This window comes from Chrysemys picta, chromosome 1, assembly GCF_011386835.1.
Source record: "Chrysemys picta bellii isolate R12L10 chromosome 1, ASM1138683v2, whole genome shotgun sequence".
NCBI lineage: Eukaryota > Metazoa > Chordata > Testudines > Emydidae > Chrysemys > Chrysemys picta.
In genome coordinates this window covers 321,314,947-321,342,118 of record NC_088791.1, presented here as the reverse complement: position 1 = coordinate 321,342,118, position 27,172 = coordinate 321,314,947, and the positions used below count along the sequence as shown (strand labels likewise).

General features: G+C 40.9%; 1 protein-coding gene across 3 annotated transcripts in view; it reads left to right on the top strand.

Annotated features, from left to right (window-relative positions):
• DYNC2H1 (dynein cytoplasmic 2 heavy chain 1) overlaps positions 1 to 27,172 on the top strand; it is a 418,528-nt gene that overhangs the window by 192,763 nt on the left and 198,593 nt on the right. For all 3 annotated transcript variants that reach the window (XM_024099590.3, XM_024099589.3, XM_024099588.3), the window contains 4 exons: positions 4,022 to 4,156; positions 5,057 to 5,200; positions 11,830 to 11,919; positions 23,425 to 23,490. In XM_024099590.3, the coding sequence (XP_023955358.2) occupies positions 4,022 to 4,156; positions 5,057 to 5,200; positions 11,830 to 11,919; positions 23,425 to 23,490 (435 nt within the window). The remainder of the gene's footprint in view (positions 1 to 4,021; positions 4,157 to 5,056; positions 5,201 to 11,829; positions 11,920 to 23,424; positions 23,491 to 27,172) is intronic.

Below are 27,172 nucleotides of genomic sequence, written 5' to 3'. Positions count from 1 at the left end.
CCCTTCCTATAAAAAGCTCCATCTATGACCATCACCACAGAGACTTCCCTCCTGGGTTGGGGGGCACACTTACATGACAATACCATCCAGGGTCACTGGTCACTAGCAGAATCCAATCCCACACATAAACTTACTGGAGTTAAGGGCAGTCCAAAATGCTTGCCAGCACTTTCTTCCTCTAATACGCAATAAGGCCATCAAGATTCTCACGGACAATCTAGCAACTATATACTATATAAACTGCCAAGGGGGGTCGATCTTATCTCCTCTGTTCAGAAGCAGTTCGGCTCTGGCAATGGTGCATCACCAACAACATACGCATTCTGGCATCCTATTTGCTCAGACACCAGAACGCAACAATGGATCAACTAAGCAGAGACTTCTCCCAAACCCATGAGTGGAAGATGTTTCCCGGAATCCTCAAAGTTATATTCAGACAATGGGGATTCCCCACAATAGACCTATTTGTTACTGCCCACAATGCCAAGTGTCCACAGTACTGCTCCCGGGCCAGATTGGGGGCACAACTCCTGGGGCAACACCTTCCTTCTGAAATGGGAAGCTCCACTATTGTATGCCTTCCCTCCAATCCCACTGCTGAGTTGCATCCTTCACAAGATTAGGCAAGACAAATCCAGGGTCATTCTTATTGCACCAGCATGGGCCAGACAAACATGATTTCCATAATTGAGACAGATGGCAGTGAAACCAGCATGAACACATCCCCTAGTGCCTCATCTGCTGACACAGGATGCGGGACGTATCTGTCACCCCAACATTGCCATACTCCACCTCAAGGCCTGGTTACTCCATGGATGAAAGGGCTCGAGAGGGAATGTTCTACTGAAGTACAAGACATACTACTGAACAGCCACAGACTAATGACAAGAAAGATGTATACGCATAAGCTGAACCGATTCTGTACTTGGTGCCAAGACAACCATATTATTCCATAGTTGGCCCCATTACCCTGTAATCCTCGATTATATACTGGCACTTAAAAAATCTGGGTTATCCACCAACTCACTCAGAGTACATTTGACTGCCATCACCTCCTTCCACACCAAGGTGGACGGATCCACCATATTTGCTCATCCATTGACTAAATGCTTCCTTAAAGGCATAGATAACACCTATCCCACACTAAGAGACCTGACCCCTATGTGGGACCTCAGCCTTGTTCTCCATGCTCTCATGGGCAACTGTTTGAACCAGTTGCAACCTTTTCATTGTTACACTTATCTATGGAGGTGGCCTTCCTAGTAGCCATCACATTAGCAAGAAGGGTGGGAGAACTAGGTGCTCTAATGGCACACCCACCTTGCACCACATTCCTCAAAGACAAAGTAATTCTGTGACTACACCCTAAATTCATATCCAAGGTCGCATCAACGTTCCATTTAAATCATCCCATTTACTTACGTGTATTCTTCCCGAAACCACACACAGACAGCAGGGAGGTCTCCCTTCAGACGTTAGATGTCCACAGAGGTCTAGCATTCTATATAGAAAGAACAAAAACATTTAGAAAATCATCCAGACTCTTTTTCTCCACAACAGAATGATCAAAGGGTCAAACTATATCCAAACAAAGACTATTCAAATCTATATCGACATGTATCCAATTGTGTTACCAAAACCACTATCTGACAGCTCCCTCTGGAGTATGCACAAACTCCACCAGAGCAATGTCGACATCTGTGGCCTTTCTCAACAATGTGTCCATCATTTAATACTGGACATTTGCAAAGCAGCTACCTGGGCATCAGCCCATACCTTTACTAAACACTATGCTTTAGAACAACAATCAACTGCAGATGCTCAGTTTGGACTCTCAGTGCTATCCACCATACATAAACCAACTCTGAAGCCCCTCCCCTCTACTGAGGGGCACTGCTCAACAGTCACCTTTTTCTCAAAGAAGAGGAGAAGGTAACTCACCTTGTGCAGTAACTGAGGTTCTTCGAGATGGTTGTCCCTGTGGATGCTCCACTATCCCCCCTCCCCTCTACTTCAGAGTTTCACACTGATCCTATGGATAGAGAAGAAACCGGGGGACGATTGGCTGTGCACACTAGGTAGGCACTCGGGGCGGCGCGAGACAGCTGCCGCGCATGAGTGGCCAACCAAGGCACTGCTACTACAAATCTTTGATTAGAAGTGCAGGGCACCAAGACACCTAAAGTGGAGCACCCACAGGGACAACCATCTCAAAGAACCTCAATTACTGCACAAGGTGAGTAACTTTCTCTTTAAAAAAAGTAAATAATATCCTTCCACTGTCCATTTACTTACCTCTGTAAGCCCGAAAGGGGTTCAGTTTATGAATTTGCTAGTTAGATTTGATATCTAACAAACTTTGTTTGCCAATTGAATAGTATTAATAGAATAACCCCTTTTTATTGAGTCCAGGGAGTGTTGCTACTTTTAATACTGGATTCTTTTAGGTCAACTTTTAACTTGAATAATATTTCTCAAATCAGGACACTTGCTTATTCTTAATCAACCAACAATATATTAATTCATCCAGAACCACATTAGTATCCAACCACTGTTCACCACTCATGTGTAGATAATACCAATTTTCTAGGCATGTATTACACACTCAGTACAGTCTTGCAAGCAATTACCATAGACTAGAGTTGAGGCTCAGCAGTTATATCAAGGAACAATGCAAATTACCAAGATTTTTTTATTACATTTACTTATGATCAGAAATTCTCAATTCTTAACACATTGATCACACTTTCAATGATTCACTTGTCTTTAAGGCACTGTGGTTAGTACTTTTTGACTAGATTGATCCAAAAGTGGACACGTTTAGAATATTAAAAACAATTGCTTACAGTTATTGTTTTCAGTCTCTCTAGGCCAATTTGCTTAGACATATAAAGGAGTTAAAAGCTAATATATGCTTGCTTGAGGTCTCACTAGAGTGTGTGTAGACTTATCAAGATAACCTACAGTTATTTTTATGTTAAAGAATAGAAGGGGAAATAGTCTTTGAAATGAAATCTCACCACTTCTTTTCCTGTTCACCCTGGGATGGGGGAGAGTCCTTTCTGTGCAGCAGTTGCTCTTAAGATTCTGCAGTTTCTTGTTGGGTTCAATCAGTTTTCTTGAGCACATGGTGACCTCAGTTTTATATACTAGAGTTTTATGGGCTCTTTGGAGGGGCCCATCCTCTTATTCCTATGGAACACATGCCAATTGGGTGCTCAGATTTCAGCTTAGGGTTCAAACTCAGGGTTCATGCCTAACCCCTTCTGTCTACATATAAATCATGCTAACCCAGGGCTTGGACCCAGGCTCCCAGGATCTCACAGGGGTGGAGGGTCTGAGCCTGAGTCAAGCTGGGACCCAGGGTTCAAGCCCTATTGCTTTGCAGTGTAGATGCAGCCTCACTGCACTTGTGCTCTCAGAATCTGCCAAAAGTGTTCCACAATCTCATGCTCTGACTTTCTTAGTTGCTAGTAAATCACAGTAGCTGCAGTTGGGAGAGAGGAGTAAATCTTACAGAGGTTGACACTTGAGTGTCTTTACAGAGAAAGTAGCTAGGTAGAAACTTCCTTGGAATCTGCAAGATTATAAAAGCCAGCCAACTGCAGGTTAAAATTATAAAAGGAAAGCTGTTAAATAATTCCTGCATCTGAGTCTCAGATCCGCCTTTTAGGGGAGAGTGGATAAGACTCTGGCTACGAGGCCATCTTTTTCTATAAGCCCAATAAAAGCTAGCAACTCTAACCTGGGCCTCTCGAATTTCTGCAGATTGTTCATATGTTTTATTGCTGCACCAACATAATACTTCAGTTTTCAGACTGACCATCTTATCTCTAATATGCTTTTTATCTGTTCCAAGACTAACAAACATGTTAGAGGCACCTGCAAAGGTAAAAGTAATTTCTCAAGATAAATTCTGGTATTGGTATCAGCATCATATTCCATCTATACACTGCACAGTTTCCTGAAGTGTAAACTTATGAGTTAATTTATTACTCAAGTTTAATTTTAATTTTTTCAGACTCTTGCAACATCACAAGGCAACCTACTTGAAAATAAGGATCTGATTGAATCTTTGAATCAGACCAAAGCAAGTAGTGCACTCATCCAAGAATCTCTTGCTGAGTCTCACAAACTTCAGATTTCTCTTGATCAGGTGATGTCTTTTCTTAAAATGTTTATTTTTATTATTTTTTCAATGTCAGAAATAACATTATTGCTCCTGTGTAATCCTGTTGATGTCCATGGACCAGCCCTGCAATATATAGGGATTATCTCCTACATACATTATTTTCCGCTTTAGTTGGTCGGTTCTTATTTTTTGTACTATTATACTTGCTATTTTGCTACATGTCTAATGCTAAAATGAGAGCACTTATTGTGTCTGATGTTTAAAGATGGACATGAACAAATCAAAGGTGAAATCCTGGTCCCACTGAAGTCAATGGGAGTTTTGCCATTGATTTAAATGGAGCCAAGATTTCATGCATGCATCTACATGTGTTAGGATAATGCTGTGCTTATTTCTTTCTTTGAAGTAAGGGATATTTTCAGATATACAAGCACCAAAAGCATTTTTAATTGTTACACTTTATCTGTTTTACACTTCTTGAATGAATACATAACTGAAACAATCTTTTTAAAATAAAAAAATGTTTAAAATGAAAATAACAGAAAAGTTATTTTGAACTAACATGTTTTAGGCCAGATTTCAAACTGGAATTAGTGTAAAGGCCTGGATTATATGCCCTATATATAGGGCTTATAGTAAGAGTACAAATAAAATAAAATTAAATTAAAATGTGTTGTAATTCTAGAAACACAAATTAACTTGGTTAATTCATATTTGTATGTGGATTAATTTTTTAGTGTAGTAGAGTTTAAAATATGTTAGGAACCAAAATATCTTTGATTTTAATGTAATTGGTTATGGTACATTCTGAAGTTGTAGAATGCATTTGAGTGGTTTTTTGCTAGGTTGAACAAGTATTTATTCAGTGACCCTTAGATGGCAGTAGAGTACTGATCCTGAGTATTTTTTTCTTTTTATCCACAGGAGAGGGATGCCTATCTCCCTCTAGCTGAGAGTGCCAGCAAGATGTACTTTATTATCTCTGACTTGTCCAAAATTAATAACATGTACCGTTTTAGTTTGGCTGCTTTCCTACGACTTTTCCAAAGGGCTTTGCAAAGCAAGCAGGTATGTCCTGTTTTTTTGAAGCTGTGAATGCTGGAGAGGGATCAATATGCTTGTGGTTTTTAAAAATTTGTAAGTGCTTTAGATGTTTAGATTAAACATAACATTAATATGACATGTTGTACTGCTATACATTATACATTCCAAATATATGTATTTACTTTCAGTATGTAGGAGTCATATCCTTGTTGCACCACTCAAAATCAAGTAACATCCATTCTTCTTTGAGTAGTGTCTTTGTGGGTGCTCCATATCAGATGTGCCTGCCCCCTGTGCCTTTGATCAGAGATTTTCAGTAGCTGTGCCCGTTGGGCCTGGGTATGTGCCTCACACATCCTTGTGCTCCCTGCTGGGACCATGGGTGATCTATGCTCAACAATTTGCAGTGAGGTCTTCGCAGTGGAAAGGAAAAGAGAAGGGCCCATTCTCCTCAAACTCCTCTTCTACCACCTATGCCAGAGGTGACTTTCAAGAAGCAAGGCTGAATAAGGAGGTGACACCTCTTACTAATATTTCCTCCTCATTGCCTGATGAAACTGTGATGCTTCCACCATCTTCTATGATGGATAACTTCAGACAGTTTCGGGACCTGATTAGGCAAATTGCTGATACGCTTAGAGGAGGTTCAGGAGTCCCATCATAAATTTCTAGATATTTTACACACTTTGACATCTATGAGAATTGCTGTTCCAGTCAATGAAGCTCTGATGGACCCCACTAAGACAGTTTGGCATACCCCAGCCTACCTGCAAGAGGGCAGATAAAACGTATTATGTCCCTGTTATGGAATTGGAGTTTGTATTTTCTTACTTGGCTCTGAATTCCCTAGTAGTTGAGACCATTAATGAACAAGGCAGACAACATAGCTCAAAGTCCGCCCCGTACACTAAGGATCACAGGAAGCTTGATTTTTCAGGACACAAATCTTACTCTTTAACCACACTTCAGAATAGCGAACCATTAGGCACTCGGAGCCATATAAGACTATTTAAATTGCAACAAATTCAATTGCATTATTGAGCACTTGCTAGACATACATTGTGACCAATTAAAGGCCATTATACAACATGGTCAGTTCCTGGCAAAGACATCGTTCCAGGCCTCCTTGAATGCTGCAGATACTGCAGCATGGTCTATATCTATCACTCTGGTCATGAGAAGAGTGTCTTGGCTCCAGGTATTAGCTTCCCCAGAGAGGTCCAGAGTGCCATCAAAGACCTCCCCTTTGCAGTTGCAAGACTTGATGGCTAGATCTCTCCACACTTTAAAGGACTTGAGAGCTCTGCTGTGATCCATAAGTATGTATACTCCTGTAAATAAGAGGAGATTGAATAGGTCTCAGATGCCACAAAGAGCACACCCAGCCCCATATGCAACTTATCATAGACCATCTGAACCCGCAACCAAGAGACCAAGATAGTCTAAAAACAAAACCTCTTTCAGCTATAGCTACATCTTCTCAGCCATTTACAACCTCCATGCGACAGTTTTGGTGGCTTGATCAAGAATCACACCCATTCAATCAACAGGGTTTTACAGTTGCAACATCATACCCTCCTCCTTCCTTATGGATGCTGCCTCTCCCATTTTCAGGCTGCATGGAGAATGTAGCATCAGACAAATGGGTTTTGGAAGTCATAATATCTGATTACACTATTGATTTCAAGTCTATCCCTCCTACCCATTCATCCTCCGCATAGCTCTTCAGGACCCCTATCACAATCCATTGCTGGCACTAGAGGTGGCCTCACTTATATGTTTAGGAGCAATAGAACCAATTCCCGTACAGCACAGAAAAAGGAGAGTCTATTCAAAATACTTCCTGATTCCCAAAAAGAAGGGAGGGTGAAGGCCAGTTTTAGACCTCAGGTCTCTAAACAGATATGTAAAACAGCAGAAATTCATGTTGACGACCCTTGCAGCAATAATTCCCTCATTAGATTTAGGAGATTGGTTCACGACTGTTGACCTAAAAGATGCATATTTTCATGTCGCTATTCACCCTTCACACAAGAGGGTTCCTCGTTTTCTAATCAACAACAAGCACTACTCTCCAAGGTGCGGCCTTTCAGCCTATCTTCTGTCCCATGAGTACTCCCAGAGATTCTGGTGGTAATTGCTGATCACGTGTGTCATTTGGATATAATTCTTGATCAGAGAAAATAATATCTGCAAGTGTTAGTGTTAGTAAAATGACATGTTCTCTGTTTCACAGCCTGGGCCTTCAAATCAACCTCAAAAAGTCCTTGTGACTCCACTACAGTGTCTAAACTTCATAGGAACCCCCCTGGATACAGTGACAGGCAGAATGTATCTCTCTTCAAGCAGATTTCTTGCATTAGTGAATTTCATCTCAAAGATTCAGGGCTCTCCTCAAGTAACTTATCTTCAACTGCTGGGATACGTGCCAACTTGCATCTTTGTAGTGCAGCATGCCAGATTACATCTCCGAGGTCTACAGGGATGGCTTCAAACCAAGGAAGTAGCGCCTATGCTAGTTACTGTCTGTTCCCCAATTGGTTTTTACGTTCACTCAGCTGGTGGAAGGACCTGACAAAAACCTGTGCATGTGTTCCATTCTTTCAGAATCCTGCTACCAGAGTGATAATATCTGATGCTTCACTTTCGGTTTGGGGGGGCACATCTGGGCCCTCATAAGGTGCAGGTCAAATGGTCACTATAAGAGCAGCTTCTCCACATCAATCTTTTGGAATTGAGAGCAGTCAAAAATGCTTGCATACGCTTTCTACCTCTAATCAGATCCAAGTCAGTAAGGGTAATGACAGACAATGTGGCTTGCATGTATTATATCAACTGTCAAGGAGGAGAATATTCCCTATCTCCCTGTGCTGAATTGATAAAACTCTGGAATTGGTGCATAGCCAACCAGATAGTCATCTCATCTTATTACCTCACACATATTTGGGGTATAGTTGGACAGGGGATTGGACTAGATGACCTCCTGAGGTCTCTTCCAACCCTAATCTTTAAGATTCTATGATATTCAGAACACCAGGACAAACAACCTCAACATTCATTTCTTTCTAAATTATGATTGGGAACTGAACTCCCAAATCTTCCACAAGATGTTCTTAGCCTGGGGTTTCCTGGAGATCGCTCTTTTTGCCATGGCAGCCAACGCAAATTGCATCAGGTATTTCTCCAGAGGAGGTCTTAATCCCCAGTCCCTGAGGGATGCTTTTCTCATCTCATGGATGAAAGGACTTCTCTACATGTATCCACCAACACCGTTACTGTTAATGGTTCTCAGCAAGATCAAACAAAATCAGGCCAGTGTCTCATTGATAGCACCAACGTGGCCAAGACAAGTTTGGTATTCCTGTCTAGTGAGACTGACCTCTCATTCTTCACAGCAGTTTCCAATTGGTCCTTGCCTACTGACTTAGGATGCCAATTGAACATTTCACCCCCGTTGACAGGATCCTTCTAGGGCTCCAAATATGTTTCCTTGATGGCTCTCAGGAATAGAGATATCCTGTTTGTCAGAGGTACAACACATTGTATTAAATAGCAGAAAAGAATCTATAAGAAATACTTACCTCCAGAAACGAAAACAATATTATCTTTATCAGATTTCGCCAACTCGCTCTCTTCTTCTTAAGATATTGGATTACCAGTTAGAAAACATCCAGTCTTTCTATGAATTCCATTAAGGTTCACTTAATAGCAATAACAGCTTTTCACACACCCCTAGAGGGTTTTTCACTCTTTGCTCACCCAACTATAGCAAGATTCCTAAGAGGTTTTTCAAATATCTCCCCACAAGTCAGAGATCCTACTCCTAGGTGGGACCTGAACCTAGTCCTTAATTGCCTTGTGAAACATCCTTTTGAGCCATTAGCTATGTGTTTTCTATCAGATTTATCATTTGAAGACAGCCTTCCTGGTAGCTATCACTTCTCCCTGAAGAGTTGGAGAATTGGGGGCTCTAATGGCAGTACCAATATTTATGTTATTCACCAGACAGAAAGTGTCACTATGGACTCATCCAAGATTTTTACTTAAGGTGTCTTTAGGATTTCATATTAATCAAACTATTCATCTCCTGTATTTTTCCCCAAGCTGCATCAGATTAGTCAAGAAGCCATATTCCATACCCTAGATGTCAGGAGAGCATTAGCCTTCTGTCTAGATAGGACTGAACCATTTAGAAGATCTCCTAGATTATTTGCATCCATTGCTGACAGAAACAAGAGTTCAGTAATTTCAAAACAGAGGTTATCAAAGTGGATCTCTGGTTGTATTAAGATCTGTTACAATAGAATTCATGTTCAGACTCCCCTGAGAGTGATAGCACATTCCACGGGAGCACTATCTACATCTGTGGCCATGTTAAAGGATGTACCAATTGCAGACATTTGTGGAGTGGCAACTTCCTCTGTTCATACTTTCTCTAATCATTATGCCCTGGTGCCTGGGGAAAGATCAGATGCTGATGTAGGCAATGCAATTCTTCTGTATTGGACTCTGCTTTGAACCTCCCCCTCTTTAGTGGGGAGCTGCTTGGGAGTCACCTGAAGGAGCAGTAACTCACTTTTTGCAGTGACGGGAATTTTTTCAGATGGGTGTCTCTGTGGGTGTTCCAATACTTGTCCTCCTTCCCCTCAGTTTCGGAGCCTCCCCTGTGGGAATTTGCAGTGGAGAAGGAACAGAGGATGGTTCACCGACACAGCCCCATGTAGCCTAGGCCTTGGCCACAAGGATGTGTGAGGCATATGCACGGGCTGAATGGGTACTGCTACCAGAAATCTCTGATCAAAAGCATAGGGTGTAGGTACACCTGAAGGGAACACATCTTGAAGAACTCTAGTTACTGCACCACCTAAGTAACCTCTTTTTTTGTTGTTTAGGCTCTTTGGCTAAGATTACAGTACATATGAAAAAGCAAGGTTGACTATAGGGAATCTTGAGGTTTTATTTATTTAAATGTAGGCTCTTCAGTGATTAGCTAATCTGTGAATAAAGCAAATTCTACCAGTAAGGGACAGAATAAGGGAAGGAGCAAAGGCTTGGGGTTCTAAAAGTTTCAGTAGTTTAGTAAGAGGAAATGGAACCTTTCACTAGTTTGAATACAACCTAATCTAGCATGACCAAAACATAGTTCCTGTCCCCGCAAGCCCATTCTCTCTCCTGTTTATCATGGTGGATAATACAAACACCCTCCCTGTTGCTCAGGCCCGTAATCTTGGATTCATCTTCAGCTCAGCCTTCTCATTAACCCCACAAATTAAGGCTGTGACTAAATGCTACCACTTCTTCCTGAACCACATTTTCAAGATCTGACCTTTTCTCTCTGCCCTCTTCCCCCCCGCCACTTCCAAAACTCTTGTCCAAACCTTGAATGTCTCATACCTCTATTTCTGAATCTCTCTGGCCTCGATGCTTTCAACTTTACCTCCTCCCACCCCTTCAAGGTCATTCAAAATGTTGCTGCTAAGATCATTTTGCTGGCTCATTACACTAACTTCTTGTCTTTATTTTCAAAACCTTTCACAATTTAGCACCATACTACCTATCCACCCTAATATCCTATTGTAAAGTTGATTACCCGCTTTTCTACTACTCTGACAAGTGTCTTCAAGCTTTCTCCTGTGTTGCCCTATAGATATGGGAAAACTTCACATTAAGTCAATCTGTAAAGCCACATTATCCTTCTTCGAGTCCTTCCTCATAATGCTTACAGTACACGGCAACCTGATAATGGCTAAGCATGTGCAAATTGTGCTTACTGCTGCTGCTTAGGCAAAAACCGTACAGATACTATTATTTTTATTACACCCCCATCTCCTCAACCCTCACCCTGACACCCTTGTTTGTTTCATCCTCCTGCTATTTTTGTCTTTTAGACAGTAAATGCTTTGGGAGCTAGGACTGTCATTTTCTAGATGTTTTGTATAATGCCTGGTACAATATGGCCCAACCTGTGTTGAGTGTCTAGATGCAACTGCAATTTAAATGTATAATAATAATAATTAATAATTAATAAGTCAGCAGTGAGGGCAAGCTATCAGCATATGAAGGCTATTGGAGACCAAGGTTTTAATGAGAATGGAGAATTAACTATTCTTTCATTCTTAGATGTGGTTCCTTCAAGGCTGGTTTAAAACATGGGTGGGGCAGTGTGGAGAAACTTGTGCTATTGCTTCCTGCAATGTGCCTGGTCTGTGGTTTAGAGACATAGTCTCCTGGGTTGTCAGCTTAGTCTATTTTCCTTGGTGTTGTATCTGAGTAGAGCAGTGGGAAGTGTAATAGTTTATGTGCAAATGGTTGCAGGTTCAGATCCCCTGGAATTTGTCACAGATGTTTTGAATATTCAGCCTATTTTCCATGACTAAAGCCAGAATGTTCATATCTGAGTACTTAAATTTAGACCTCTAAATCTATGTTTTGGGACATTAAATACAGTCATTGGGGGCTGCAGGTGAGCTCAGTAGGAAATCTGAGTGCTCAGCAACTCTGAAAATTAGACCACTTATTTAGATGTCTGACTTTAAACACATGGGCTGGATCCTCAGCCCTAAGTGCTCATTGTGCACTCTAAGTATTTGCACATACATACATAAATACATGTTTTTGTCCAGTTGAACTTTTCATGTTCAACTTTTTTTCAGGATTCAGAAAATACTGAAGAAAGAATTATGTCTCTCATCAGCTCATTAAAACACATGGTGTATGAATATGTCTGTCGCTGCTTGTTTAAGGTAAGATGAATTTTCTTTGATCTTTTCTGTACTAAATGTGAGACTCTATTCTCACAGCAACCATAACTTGGCCTGCTTCAGATATGCAGTATTTTGGTTCACTGTGTATACTATAATACTAAATTCTGGGTATGTATGAGTAATGGGTGCATTAGCTTTTGTAAGCTGGCTTTGTATCATGTAATTGTTCTTCAGCAGGGCAATACACCAAAACAGAGCATCATTGTGGCTGCTTTAGGAGAAAAAATGAGCTCTGTGCCCCATCAGCAATCTACTACATGTACTGTCGCTCTTTTAACCCTATGCAGAGATCATGGGTTCTTTCAGTGCTGAGGCTGCACTAGCCTCTGCAGAACTGCAGCAGAGGATACAAGTTTGTCCCCATCAAACACATTGTTCTTGTTTAGGAAGTGGCAGAAATGGCTTTGGCTCTCCATCCTTCTTGGATCTTTTTTGTTTTGTGTGTTGGCTTGTACAGTGTCCCGCACAATAGGTCCCTGATCCCTAATTGGAACCTTTCACTCTTCAGCACTACCACAGTAATACCAACAATAACAATATGTTTTTTTTAATTTTGTATGTGTATTATACACACACAAAATTCACTGGCTTGAATTTTATTCTTAACAGTATCTCACACAGTGTGGCTTAGAATCAACAATTTAATATTAATAGTTATAAATATTTAGGTTTTTTTAAAAGCACCCTGATGATTAGATTCAGCAATAAAATGTAGAAATACATTTGGAAATGTAGATGCAACCTAAGATTCTTCTACTGCACACAGGAAAGATAAAGTGGTTGAGTTCCTTGAGCATCCTTATGAACTTTTTTGTATATGTGCAGTGTTGTTTTTTCTATTTAGCTTGAATAGTATTTTTCCTCTGTTGTAGATCATTAAAGGAATATTTGCTTAGTACCCAAGGCATGTTTACAATTAGATTGTAACACTTATTTTGTAAAATTAATACTGTTGTGTAAACAGGATTATACATGTGTATATATACCCAATAAGGTGTGAATAGGGAATTAGAAAGCACATTAGTCTTTAAGTGTTGAGCTGCATTTTTCAAGATTTAGCATATGGACCTTTGTTAGAATGAAGCTAGCTCTTTATTTTAATGAAAGCTCTTCTGGGTTATCAGCAATCAACATAGTATTAAACCACATGCCAGAGCGTGCCTCACTGTTAATTTTTGCTGTTGTGTCAATTGACAACAATATGACACCACTGGACTATCTAAGAATAGAGAGAAAGTAGGATTTTATATGTTAGTATGCTAGGCACAGTGGACTGAAAAGGAAGTGAAGAGACACTGAAAAATCATTGACCCCTTTTGTAACAGTAGACTTTTTAATAAAATTGTTTTTTTTTTTTAAATGGACTAACCAATCTGACAATTTGAACATGGTGAAGTGTTTTAACCTAACTGATGGATTGGTGTATTGATTATTGATTAATCTCTTAAACTACAGTAGTCGATAAGGGTTCAGTCTCCTGAGTGGCTACAGGATCAGGAAGATTATTACCAATATTATTAGAATGAGAGACTTGAGGATCACACAGGAAACACTTGCAATTTATCACCAGTCCATTGATTAACAAATCCACTAAACAGATGAACAATCCCACAAGCCCTGAAATACAACAGCAGATAGAGCAATAGTACCAAATGTTCAGCCCTCACTCACATCTCCTGCTCGGAAACCCCAAAGAATCAGTCATTATCTTCCTCATCATCAACAATGGGTGTCTCCCAAGGCATGCAATCTGGAATACACTTTTATAATTTGTTGTGCTGATGCCCATTGAGGTTCATACTTATTTATGAAAATTTCAATCCCTTTACCTTGCTTCCACACCCCACTAATTTTGGGGTGCCTGTTTTTCAAAGGTTAACTTGTTAGTTCCTCTTATACTCATTATCATAGAATATCAGGGTTGGAAGGGACCCCAGGAGGTCATCTAGTCCAACCCCCTGCTCAAAGCAGGGCCAATCCCCAGACAGATTTTTGCACCAGATCCCTAAATGGCCCCCTCAAGGATTGAGCTCACAACCCTGGGTTTAGCAGGCCAATGCTCAAACCACTGAGCTATCCCTCTCTCCAGTGACATTTATGTCACTCAGTCACCATAACAACTTGTGGTAAATACATTGCTGACACTCTATGTCTGCAATAATCCCAAACGTATTTTAAATGGAATTAAATGGTATATTACAGTATATATTTCCTAAATATCAGCATTAACATATCTATTGTAACTGTTTCATCTTGTGACATGGACTCATTCATTGGTTAGCTACTCGTGACAGCATATCTTGAGGCCTGAGACCTTGTTTGCCTCAGCTAAATATCTTACAGGCCTGTGGCCTGTAGGCCCTGTGCTACAGCATTAATCCATATTAATATTTTTCCTCTATATCCCAAATATACTTGATATATCTTATTTTGGCTATGATGTTTTTCTGTATTATGATTTAAATACCCACATATTTTGATTATAAATACCTAATGCTCCAGATTAGGCTTGCCTAACAATCTGTATAAGAAAGCCAATGTTTTTTTCTATAAATCACATATAATATTAGTTAACACAACTAATATAAAGTAAAATTAAATTGTCCTGTTTATTAGAATCATAGATGTTGGAGATGAAAATGACCCCTTAGGTCTCATGCTCCATCTTCTTTCCTATAGTACACTTAGATTGTTTTCCCTGTGGTACATTTTTTTAGTATTTGATCCAAACTTTGTTGAAAAGTCCCAAGCAATGCATCTTTTATCAGTTCTCTTGGGAAACTATTCTAAACAGTAATAGAGCTCATTGTTAGGCAGTTTTCCTGTTATTTAGCCTACATTTTCAAAGTTTTAATTTTATCTGGTTATCTAATTGCTCTTCTGTTCACTACCTTCAATATGTCAATATATTTCTGAGATTTACAGAATTGAATGCCATACTCCAGAACTGTATAGAGACTGGAATATTACCTATCTCCTTAGCAACATATTGCTACATAATTATATTCATTTTTGTTGTTGTCTTATTGAATCACAACTCTTATGTAATTTGCTGTCCAGTATCATCCCCAGGGTTTTCTGTTCATATTTAAGTTCTCTAGTTTCCTTTTGTTATTTTGTCCCCTTCTTTTTTCTTCCCAAGAGTAAAATATCTGTTGTTGGTGGCTGGGTCAAAAGACTCCACAGATGTTTGCCCTCTGCTCTTGCTATTTCTCCTATATGCCACAGTTAACTTTCTTGTTTCTTCCATGTTATCACAGGTATTGTTTCAGTTGGGATGCTTTTAACTCTTTGTACTGTATATGACTGCTTTCTTGTATTCGCTTAGTAAGTTCACCTGCTGCTCAGAGTCCATGTACTAATTTCTAAGAAAGGACATCAGTTTACATTTGATTTTAATGTAACTCTCCTAGTCTTCATTCCTGAAAAAGTTTCATGCAACTTCCACCTCAGCTGACCTTGATTCTTTTGAAATTAGTTTGATATCCAGTTATTTCTTGAATTGAGTCTCATTGTTGGCTCTTGTCAGTGTCAACAGTTTAAACTCTTTTTTTAGAGCTTTCTTGGGAGGTCCATCAAAACTCTCCTGTTTTTCTTATTTATTTCCACCAAGTCATAGGCCTTTATGTCTGCCCCCAAGCCCCATCTTCAGCACTAGCTCACTGCCTCAGCTGTTTGCCCAGCCACAAGCTTTCAAATAAAGAGCCAGAGGCACACATAGAAACTAGTAATTGTTATTGGTGTTTTTATCCCAGTTGAATGTGGAACACTGTTGTTACTTACTTTCGTCTCTATCTCATTTAGCTATAGAATTTTGCAGTTGTTAAGGAAAAGCTCAGCAAATCATTAATCAAACTTTTTTTTTTCTCATGTGCACATCTCAACCACTTTCCAGCCTGAAAACATACATTCTATAAAATACATTTCGAAAGGGTAGAGTATTTGTAAAATAGCACAGCAAATGACATTGTTTTACTTTATCCTGGAATAATTAAAAACCATGCCACAATTTTGTTTTTTATGTTGTTAATCATCCCACACTTACGGGTATGTGCATAGTTTATCTTCTTTTTGAAAATTTTCACCTTGAGTTCCGCAAAATGGTACTGTGTAGAAGATAAATGGTTGTTTAGGAACATAACCTCAGGATATCAGAATGAATCATTATCATTTACTTTTGATGTAAGATCACTGATGTTACCACATCTGACCCTTTGGTTTGCCAGGGTTTATGGATGAATTTAAAATGCTATATGTTAGAATTAAATGTGAATTTACTGGAAAAACTGGGATTTATATGGTGGCTTGGGGTAGAAATGAACTAGTTCATAAGTTGATTTCCAGCTGAGCTATGGCATTGCCTGATGTTTTAACGTCTAAACTGTTCTATATGAAATGATTTCTAAGTAAAGGATGATTTCAATAAAAATAAAAGCAGTTGCATACTGGGAAATTACATGAGTCAGACATTCTTTGGATTATTTAGTTTTGACTTTTAAAAAATGAACACATACTACATATACATTATTAAAAAGAGGCATACTCAAATAGTATGGACCTGAGACAGGCTGGAATGCAGGTATACATTCTTTGATTTGAACCACAAGAAGCCTGTTCTCATCCCCTCATAGGAAATGATCCATATGGGCCCCTGATAAACACCAAAAACAGAGAAGGGATTTCTTATAAGAGGAGAGATTACAGAAAGTGGACCAGTTAGTGACACCTGTATTTTGGACCTTGTCACCCTAATGAAATTTGTGCCCTCTCTTTTGGGTACAATGGTTTGATGCAATGGCCAGGTCCTCTGGGCACAGATTCACTCCAGACCATTCCAGTGGTTTGTGCTCTGAGAGTCAGCCTGGAACAAAGATGTGAATTTATCCTTGTGTTGGCAGCAAAGTCAGCACAACCCGAGGAAGGACAGTAACATGAAAGACTTCACACCATAACCAACATAAGCCTTAGATTTCTTACAGGCAGGATTGATGAGGGATTATCCCCGTTATTCTTCGAATATATGTTCCTACGGATGCTCCACTGGAGGATTTGTGGGTGCCTGTGGACTCTCAACCGAAGACTGCAAAGTAGTATTTGGGAGCCTGTGCCTGTGCAGAATGGTGCCTCATGCTCTGAAAGAGAGTATATAGGGAGGCACCACTCTGTTCCTTCTCAGCCACCTGCAGCTTGAGATGGATAGTTCTACTGCCTGCTGTTTTCAGCTTCCTTCCTTAACTTGTAAATGACTGTTTTGTTTATTTGGTTTAGTTGTTTCTCTTTTTGCATTAGTTATTTTCATAATACCTTTATTTCACTTTATTTTTTGTGGGTCAAAGAGAGGGGGCAGCTCCTCCTTTTCTCCAAGTTTTGGTGTTGGAGCATAATGGTTATGCTGAAGACCTGTGAGACTTGCTGTAGGTCCTTTTCCCCTGCCAAATGAAAGGTCCGTCTGGGTTTTAAGGGCAGATCCAAAAACAGCAGAGAGGCTAGACTTAAGCTCATACTAATGAGTATGCCCTAGCTCCTGAGGTGTCTGTTTGCCTTCCTCCCCTGTACATCGGCCTTTATGGCACAGATACCCTTGGTCACTGTTGCTGCTTTGTCTGCAACCCCAGACAATAAAACTTCAAAAGAGAGGAAACATGCCTCCTGCAGCAGGGAAATAAAGAAGAGAGGCAGATCATCATATAAGACCCACTCTTGGGAGACCTCTCATCTCTGTAAGGATATAGTAGAGTCTCCTACTGAGTCTGGTACCATAGCATCACTACCAAGGAAGCAGTTCCGCTCGGAGGTGCCTACACAAGAGCAACTACCACAGTGGCACCTTCTGATCCCTCGTGGCACCGTGAGACACTGACAGGGCTGCCATTCATGACCCAGTACTGGTATCTTGCAGTGCCTCTGAAAGGGGATATGCCCCTTCAATCATCTCAGTACCACAACAGCTTCCATCTCACCACCCTAACTATAAGTTCAGGTGAAGGATATCAGAGCCTCCACCTCTTTCCAGGTTCCTTTCTTCAGAGAATCTCATTACTTCTGACAAACCTGAATCTCCTTATGGGAGGATCTACCAGCTCCAACTCCACAATACAGCGACAAAAGCAGCATGTTGGGACTGGTTTAAAACTCCAGCCTTTGGTACTGATTAGAACATCAGAGTATGTTCTAATTCAGGGGAAGACTCCTCTGACTCATAGATTGGTACTGGGATCCATCCTGGTACCATTCTAGCTTATCCCTCGTATCCCCTTTCATAAAGTTGCTCCTGGGGAACCTACCAGACATCATAGATCCAGAGATTATGATTATCATTGGGGACCCTTCCCTTATCCCCCTTCTCAGTGAGGTTACAGGGACTCATGGGCCCACTTTGGCAACCAACTCCATCAGATGCCTAAGAGAAAGCACTGGTAACCACCAGTACTGTACCAACGATCGACTCCTACAGACTATCCTATAATAAAGTGCACATGGGCACCACACACCTCGGTACACACACTTCTCAGGTACTGGAAGATATACACGAAGAACAGGAGACTCAGAGGAGATCTCTCCTCCATCTGGAAAGTCCTGTTCATTTCCAGACAAGATTGTAATGCCAGTCCCACCCTTCTAGGTAGATGATACCCCCTTTGATGATGCAGTCCTTTGAACGGTCCTGGACTTGCCTTCTCAGTAACACCTCCTCATTAAGTTACTGCTTAGGAGTCTTCTATGGTGGAGTAGCCCTAGGGATTAGGGCTGTCAAGCAATTAAAAAATGAATCGTGATCATGCGATTAAAAAAATTAATTGTGATTAATCGCATTGTTAAGCAATAATAGAATACCATTTATATAAATATTTTTGGATGTTTTCTACATTTACAAATATATTGATTTCAATTACAACACAGAATACAAAGTTACGGTGCTCACTTTATTTTTTATTATAAATATTTGCCCTGCAAAAATAAAAGAAATAGTATTTTATAATTCATTTAATACAAGTACTGTAGTGCAATCTCTTTATCATGAAAGTTGAACTTACAAATGTAGAATTATGTACAAAAAAATAACTGCATTCAAAAATAAAACAATGTAAAACTTTAGAGCCTACAAGTCCACTCAGTCCTACTTCTTGTTCAGCCAATCACTCAGACAAGTTTGTTTACATTTTCAGGAGATAATGCTGCTCCCTTCTTTTTACAGTGTCACCTGAAAGTGAGAACAGGCGGTCGCATGGCACTGTTGTAGCCAGCGTTGCAAGATATTTACATGCCAGACAGTGGCATAGCTAGGACTAGAAACTTGGGTGGGCCCTGATTTTCGGTGGGTGGGCAATGACGGGGGGCTGGGGAAGAGGGTGGCAGGAGGGATTGGGGGCCCGCCTCCTCCAATCCTCTCCAACTGGTCTTATAGGGTGGGCAATGGAAGCTCTGGCCAGGGACCCCCAAGCTCCTGCTCGCTCCCAGCTCTGGGAGGAGACACCTCTCTCCAACGTGCACGGCTCCCGGTACCCACCACCCCACACCGGTTCCCTCCAAGGCCTACCTTTTGATGATCTCCTCTTTAGCCACAGCAGGCAGCAGACACCAAGAGTGAGTAAGTGAGTACATGCTGCACTGGCTGGCATCCTACTCTCTGTGCATGCACAAGTGAGGATTCAGCCAATCATGCCCTCTGGTGGGGAATTAAAAAAACAACATCAGAAAAGCCCCTAAACCCGCAAATTGGAAGCTACTTAACCCCCCCCCCCAGATTTGCTTTATTGTAAGAGGACTTCGAACAAGGACACTGGCATGGAGAGGCAGAGCCACTGGCAGGTGAGGGACAGCGAGCACCCCCTTTGCCTTCCCAGCCCATGGGGCGGCACCAGCCTTGCAGGGGAAAGGTTTCCTCCCACCTTCCATGTCCTCTATGGTGCCTGGATAGAAACGGTTATGCTACATGCTGCAGCCCAGGGACTCAGGTGGCAGCGCCCCTATGGGAGAGGGAGGTCCCGGGTCTCCCCTTGCCCGTGCATCAGGAGGTACCTGTTGCTTCTGGCCCGGCTCTGCAGTGTTTGACTCTCACTAGCAGCTCCTGGCAGGGGCGGCCCTGCTGCTGCTGCCCCGCTGCTCGGCGGCCTATGGTGGCTCCTCCTCTAGCAGGAACCAGATGAGGAGCACGGCTACCAGCCCCATCAGCAGCGCCTGCCACAGATTGGCCAGCGACTCGCCTGTGGCCTGCACTGGGGAGGCAGTGTCCAGCCACAGAGAAGGTTGCTGTGGCAACAGGGAGTCATCTTGGGCTATGGTCGGGATGGCACCTAGGTGCATGACTGGTGCTGGTGCTGGGGGTGGGTGTGGATGCTAAGTGGGTGGGCCGTGGCCCACCCAGGCCCACTAGTGGCTATGCCCCGGTGCTTGATGCGTTAAAGATTCATATGTCTCTTCATGCTTCGACCATCATTCCAGAGGACATGCGTCCATGCTGGTGATGGGTTCTTCTTGATAACGATCCAAAGCAGTGCAGACCGACGCATGTTCATTTTCATTATCTAAGTCAGATACCACCAGCAGAAGGTTGATTTTCTTTTTTGATGGTTTGGGTTCTGTAGCTTCCGCATTGCAGTGTTGCTCTTTTAAGACTTCTGAAAGCATGCTCCACACCCCGTCCGTCTCAGATTTTGGAAGGCACTTTAGAGTCTTAAATATTGGGTCGAGTGCTGTAGATATTTTTAGAAATCTCATATTGGTACCTTCTTTGCGTTTTGTGAAATCTGCAGTGAAAGTGTTCTTAAAACGAACAACATGCTGGGTCATCATCCGAGACTGCTATAACATGAAATATATGGCAAAATGCAGGGAAAACACAGAACAGGAGATATACAATTCTCCACCAAGGAGTTCAGTCACAAATTTAATTAATGCATTCTTTTTTTAACGAGCGTCATTAGCATGGAAGCATGTCCTCTGGAATGATGGCCAAAGCATGAAGGGCCATACGAATGTTTAGCATATCTGGCACGTAAATACCTATCAATGCAGGTTACAAAAATGCCATGCAAATGTCTGTTCTCACTTTCAGGTGACATTGTAAATAAGAAGTGGGCAGCATTATCTCCCATTAATGTAAACAAACTTGTTTGTATTAGCGATTTGCTAAACAAGAAGTAGGACTGAGTAGATTTGTGGGCTCTAAAGTTTCACATTGTTTTGGTTTTGAGTGCAGTTATGTAACAAAAAAAAATCTACATTTGTAAGTTGAACTTTCATGATAAAGAGATTGCACTACAGTACTTGTATGAGGTGAACTGAAAAATACTATTTCTTTTGTTTACCATTTTTACAGTGCAAATATTTGAAATAAAAATAATATAAAGTGAGTACTGTACCCTTTGTATTCTGTGTTGTAATTGAAATCAATATATTTGAAAATGTTGAAAAACATCCAAAATATCTAATCAATTTCAATTGGTATTCTGTTGTTTAACAGTGTGATTAAAACTGCGATTAATCACGATTAATTTGTTTAATCACAATTAATTTTTTTGAGTTAATTGCGTGAGTTAACTGCGATTAATTGACAGCCCCAGTAGGGACATACACTCGAAGAAGATGGAGAGCTTACTTACCTTACAGTAACTTGAGTCCTTCAAGATGTTTTGTCCCTATCGGTGTTTCACCTCCTGCAATTCTTGCCCTCTGCAGTTGAGTTATGGTTCATGGAACTGAGTGGTGCCTCCCTATATGCACTCGATCAGAGCACAAACACTGTTTTACACAGGCGGGGGCCCTTGAATACTGCTCAACTCTCCGGTTGAGAGTGTACGGGTATGTGCACATGCTTTGGGGGGAGGGATAGCTCACTGGTTTGAGCATTGGCTTGCTAAACCCAGGGTTATGAATTCAATCCTTGAGGGGGCCATTTAGGGAAGTGGGGTTAAAAAAAACCAAAAAACTGTGTGGGGATTGGTCCTGCTTTGAGCAGGGGGTTGGACTAGATGACCTCCTGAGGTCCCTTCCAACCCTGATATTCTGTGATGCTATAGTAGAGCACCCATAGCAACAAAACATCTCAAGTTACTGTAAGGTAAGTAACATTTCCTTTCTTTGCCACCCTCTCTGGTGTTCTATAAGGATTCAGTTGTACTCTGTACCTTTCCGGTTCTTCTCCCTAAAGTTTATCCCACTTTTCATCCAGATTAGTACTATTTCCTCACATTTCTTTTCTAGTCTCAATTCCAGGTTAGAATAGAGTGACTCTGGTACACTCTTGAAATCAGGAGAGCCTTAAAATGAATTTAAGCAGGACATGGCCTAATATGCTCTGAACACATTATGTCTGTGGAAGCCATGAACAGGCGTGATGTTTCCAGGAGTGTAGGGCCACATGTTTACCTTTAACATGAGGCGCTTGTGCGCTGCATGTTTAGCATGACACTATCCTGCACTGCTTTGGATCTGCTGGTATTGTGTGTAATCCCCACCTTTGACCTGATTTGGCTCCTTTGGGTTCTAGAGTTATATAGCTGAATTATGGCTACCCGCTTCACAGGTGCAAACTGGAGATTAGGGAACAGATTTCTTGTGCCTGCTCCCCTCTCTAGTATAGAAAAACATTATTCATCCCAATGTTTGTCAGACCTGGAAATTTTTGTAGTCTGGTGAAAGGAGTCCTCCAGTTTCCAGGACCAAGATTTTTCAGAATGGGGACCTAGAGGTAGGCTTCTAAGTTCATATTTCAAAACCTAAAGAAATATACACCTCTACCCCGATATAATGCTGTCCTTGGGAGCCAAAAAATCTTACCACATTATAGGTGAAACCGCGTTATATTGAACTTGCTTTGATCCGCCAGAGCGCGCAGTCCCGACCCCCCGGAGCGCTGCTTTACCGCGTTATATCCGAATTCGTGTTCTATCGGGTCGCGTTATATTGGGGTAGGGGTGTATATATATTATTTTCAAAAAAGTTGAACTTCCAGCATCTCCCCAATGACTACAGTGGAAGTTGGGTGCTCACAATCTTTGCATATCATACTGCCTATTCAGGAATCTAAATATGACCATAACAACCTTTAGACACCTGTTTTTGAAAATCTTGACTTAGATATCTGCACCCTTTATCCCATTGAGCTACTGGTGGAAGTTCTACCTCCTGCATCAGCAGAGCACGTTATTTCTAACATTTCAAATTTTTATTGTTTCTAAAATAATTTGTGTTTTTTGGTTAAAACGCCATCCCTCTCTTCCTGCAAAATTTGGATGTATTCAAATCTGGAGTTGTGCTTTGAGTCCATCTCTAGTTACACTATATATCGCCCTAAGATAGTTATCTGAGTGATGCTCCATGTCACCAATTACTTGAAACTAAAAATGTTGCTGCTGAACTGATCAGGATAGGTGCTTAGTAACTGAGGTTCTGTTAGCTAGCTTTACTCAGAAGTAAAATTAGAAAAGCCGGATGGTGATGTCTAATGAGTGTATTTATCCATTTATCTTGCTCTTATTTCAGGCTGATCAACTAATGTTTGCTTTGCATTTTGTAAGAGGAATGCACCCTGAACTTTTCCAAGATAACGTAAGTACTGTAAAAAAACAAAGGTTGGAAATATAGGCCATCACTAGAGAGATTGTGGAAAAGTAAATTTTAAAGAGGGGTTTTAAAGAGAAGGCAGCTGTATGGCTTCCAGGATCAAGATGGACATGTGGGAGTGTAGAGAGAATGGAAGAAAGTGCAGTGTGTTTGTTAGAGAAGACTCTGACAGAAAGGTGATCAGAGTTAGCGTGCAGATCCCAACAAGGAGAGTGGTAGAAAACAACAGACAAGACGTAGGGTGATGGTGCGGATGAGAAGTTTGAATTTGATATGTAAATATATGTTGAGAAGGTTAAGGGATTGAAAGAAGTGAGATGGCCTCTGCAGCAGGAGAGAAAGATGAATTTGGTGATGGCATTTTAGATAAACTGTTAGGCCTTGTCTAGCTTGCGGTGGTATGTAGGGTATGTGTAGTACATGATACAGTGAAAGGCAGGCTGCATCCACACTGCAGTGTGTAGCTAGTTACATGTGACAGGGAAAGGCTTTGGCTAAGGAGAGGCAGCAGGGAAAGGCTCCGGCAGCAGGATAATACACTGCTAAAAAAGTCAGTGTAGATATGGGAGGCACTGTTTGGGCATGCAGAAAGCCATCTAGGGTATGACTTCAGTACTCAGAAAGATAATGGAGCAAATAATTAAGAAATCAATTTGCAGAAGCTAGAATATAATGAGGTGATAAGTAACAGTTAGCAGGGTTTGTCAAAAACAAATCATGTCAAACCAACCTAATAGCTTTCTTGGTAACAAGCCTACTGGAAGCAGTAGATGTGATATATCTGAACTTTAGTAAGGCCTTTGATACTATCTCGCAAAACTGTCTCATAAACAAATTAGGGAAATACAACCTACATGGAGCTACAATAAGGTAGATGCATAACTGATTGGAAAACCGTTCCCAGAGAGTAGTTATCAGTGGTTCACCATCAGGCTAGAAAGGCATATTGAGTGGGATCCTGCAGAGATCAGTCCTGGTCTGGTTCTGTTCAATATCATCTTTGGTGATTTAGATAATGGCATAGAGAGTACACCTATAAAGTTTGTGGACAATACCAGGATGGGAAGGGTTGCAAGTGTTTTGGAGGATTAAAATAGGGTTAAAATTCAAAATGACCAGGACAAACTGGAGAAATTTAATAAGGACAAATACAAAGTATTGCACTTAGGAAGGAACAATCGATTGGACACATACAAAATGGGAAATAACTGCCTAGGAAGGAGTACTGCAGTAAGGGATCTGGGGATTATAGTGGATCACAAGCTCAATATGAGTCAACAGTTAACACTGTTGCAAAAAAACTATCATCATACATTAGCAGAAGTGTTGTAAACAAGACACAAGAATAGGTTTCAAAGTAGGAGCCGTGTTAGTCTGTATCCGCAAAAAGAACAGGAGTACTTGTGGCACCTTAGAGACTAACAAATTTATTTCAGCATAAGCTTTTGTGGGCTACAGTGAAACACACAGACAGAAGATGTATGTATGTATACATACAGACAACATGAAAAGGTGGAAGTACGCATACCAATTGTAAGAGGCCAATCAATTGAGATGAGCTATCAGTAGCAGCAGAAGAAAAAACTTTGAAGTGATAATCGAGATTTCATATTAACTCGAATTAATATACAAATTAGACACAATTAACTTAGGTCTAAACAGAGACTGGGAATGGTTGGGTCATTACACTAATTGAATTTTTTTCCCCCCATGTTAAGTTCTCCTCACACCTTCTATGGGTCATCTCGATTATCACTTCAAAGTTTTTTCTTCTGCTGCTACAGATAGCTCATCTCAATTGATTGGCCTCTTACAATTGGTATGCGTACTTCCACCTTTTCATGTTCTCTGTATGTATAAATATCTTCTATCTGTGTGTTTCACTCTATGCATCTGAAGAAGTGAGCTGTAGCCCATGAAATTTATGCTGAAATAAATTTGTTAGTCTCTAAGGTGTCACAAGTACTCCTGTTCTTTTTTTGAAGACACAAGAAGTAATTCTTCCGCTCAACTCTGCGCTGATAAGGCCTCAACTGGAGTATTGTGTCCAGTTCTGGGTGCCACATTTCAGGAAAGATGTGGACAAGTTGGATAAAGTCCACAGGAGAGAGCAACAAAAATGATTAAAGGTCTAGAAACATGACCTATGAGGAAAGATTGAAAAAATTGGGTTTGTTTTATCTGGAGAAGAGAAGACTGAGGGGAAGGGGGGAGAATGATAACAGTTTTCAAGTACATAAAAGGTTATTACAAGGAGGAGGGAGAAAAATTGTTCTCGTTAACCTGTAAGAATAGGACAAGAAGCAATGGGTTTAAATTGCTGCAAAGGAGGGCTAGTTTGGACATTCTTAACTGTCAGGGTAGTTAAGCACTGGAATAAATTGCCTAGGGAGGTTGTGGAATCTCCATCATTGGAGATTTTTAAGAGCAGGTTAGACAAACATGTGTCAGGGATGGTCTAGATAAGTGGTTCTCAACCATGGCCCGCTTGTGGCCCAATCAGCACACCGCTGCGGTGCATATGACATCCTCAGGGCTATAGAGGTAGTATATATACTGTGTGGATGCAGCTGACATAATACACAGAGAGCTTCATATGCGGCCCACAGTAGTAAATATGGTGAGAACCACTGGTCTAGATAATACTTAGTCCTGTCTTGAGTTCAGGGAAGTGGATTAGAAGATCTCTCGAGGTCCCTTCCAGTCTTACATGTCTATGATTCTAAACCCTAGGGTTCTGGCATGTCTGTTACCTGCTCACTTAAGCAGTGCCTCACTGTCTACACTGCTATTTATACCTATACTAACTGGCATACAGTGTTTATACTCTACACGCTGCCATAAGTATATACCTACCCTTAGGATGCAAGATGTGACTCAGACCAGAAAGAAAGGGGAAGGTGGAAGATTACCAAGGCAAGAACAACGGTGTTGGAAGTAGTGAGAGTGAGAGATGAATTATAGAGCTGTTATAAAGAAAGAAATGGGGGGGGGGGGGGGGGAATCAGCCAGGAACATTGAAAGAGATAGTGGAGACAGCGATTGTACAAAAATTGCAGGATTAGGATACAAAGACTTAAAAGATACACTCACCAATTTCAAGTCCGTGACTCAAATGTATCCCTTCCTCTCAGTTTTTGAGAGTGTTTTGCCTTCTCTGTTTAATCTTTTAGATTGTAAATTCTACAGGGCAAGGATTTGCAAATAGTATTTTTCTGACTAAAGTAAAGCCTGGCTACTCTAAAATGTTTGAGTACTAATTTATATCTTGATTACTTATGTTTTATATGCACTTATATTAGCTGTTAGAATTTCTGACTGTCCAACCTCAGTTCATATACGATGCACATTCCTGTAGTATCTGAGTACTTCCCAAGAATTAAAACAAGTAACTAATATCTATATTTCTCTTATTTCCCTTCAGGTAGAAATTAGTTACTTGATTAGTTGAGTACTTGTTTGTGAGACAAATTTACTGATAGAAATCAAAGTGGAAGAGATGTTTTGTATTTAGCTCTGAAAGTGGCAAAGTTAAAAGTCTCTGTCTCTTGTGCTCATGAGTCTTCCCTTACTGGTCAACAATTTTGTGGTTCAAGAGGAACACACCTATTATGGAAGTGGGGCACGGTTGTAGAGGAAGAAATGGTCCCTCTTAGTCTTTGTATAC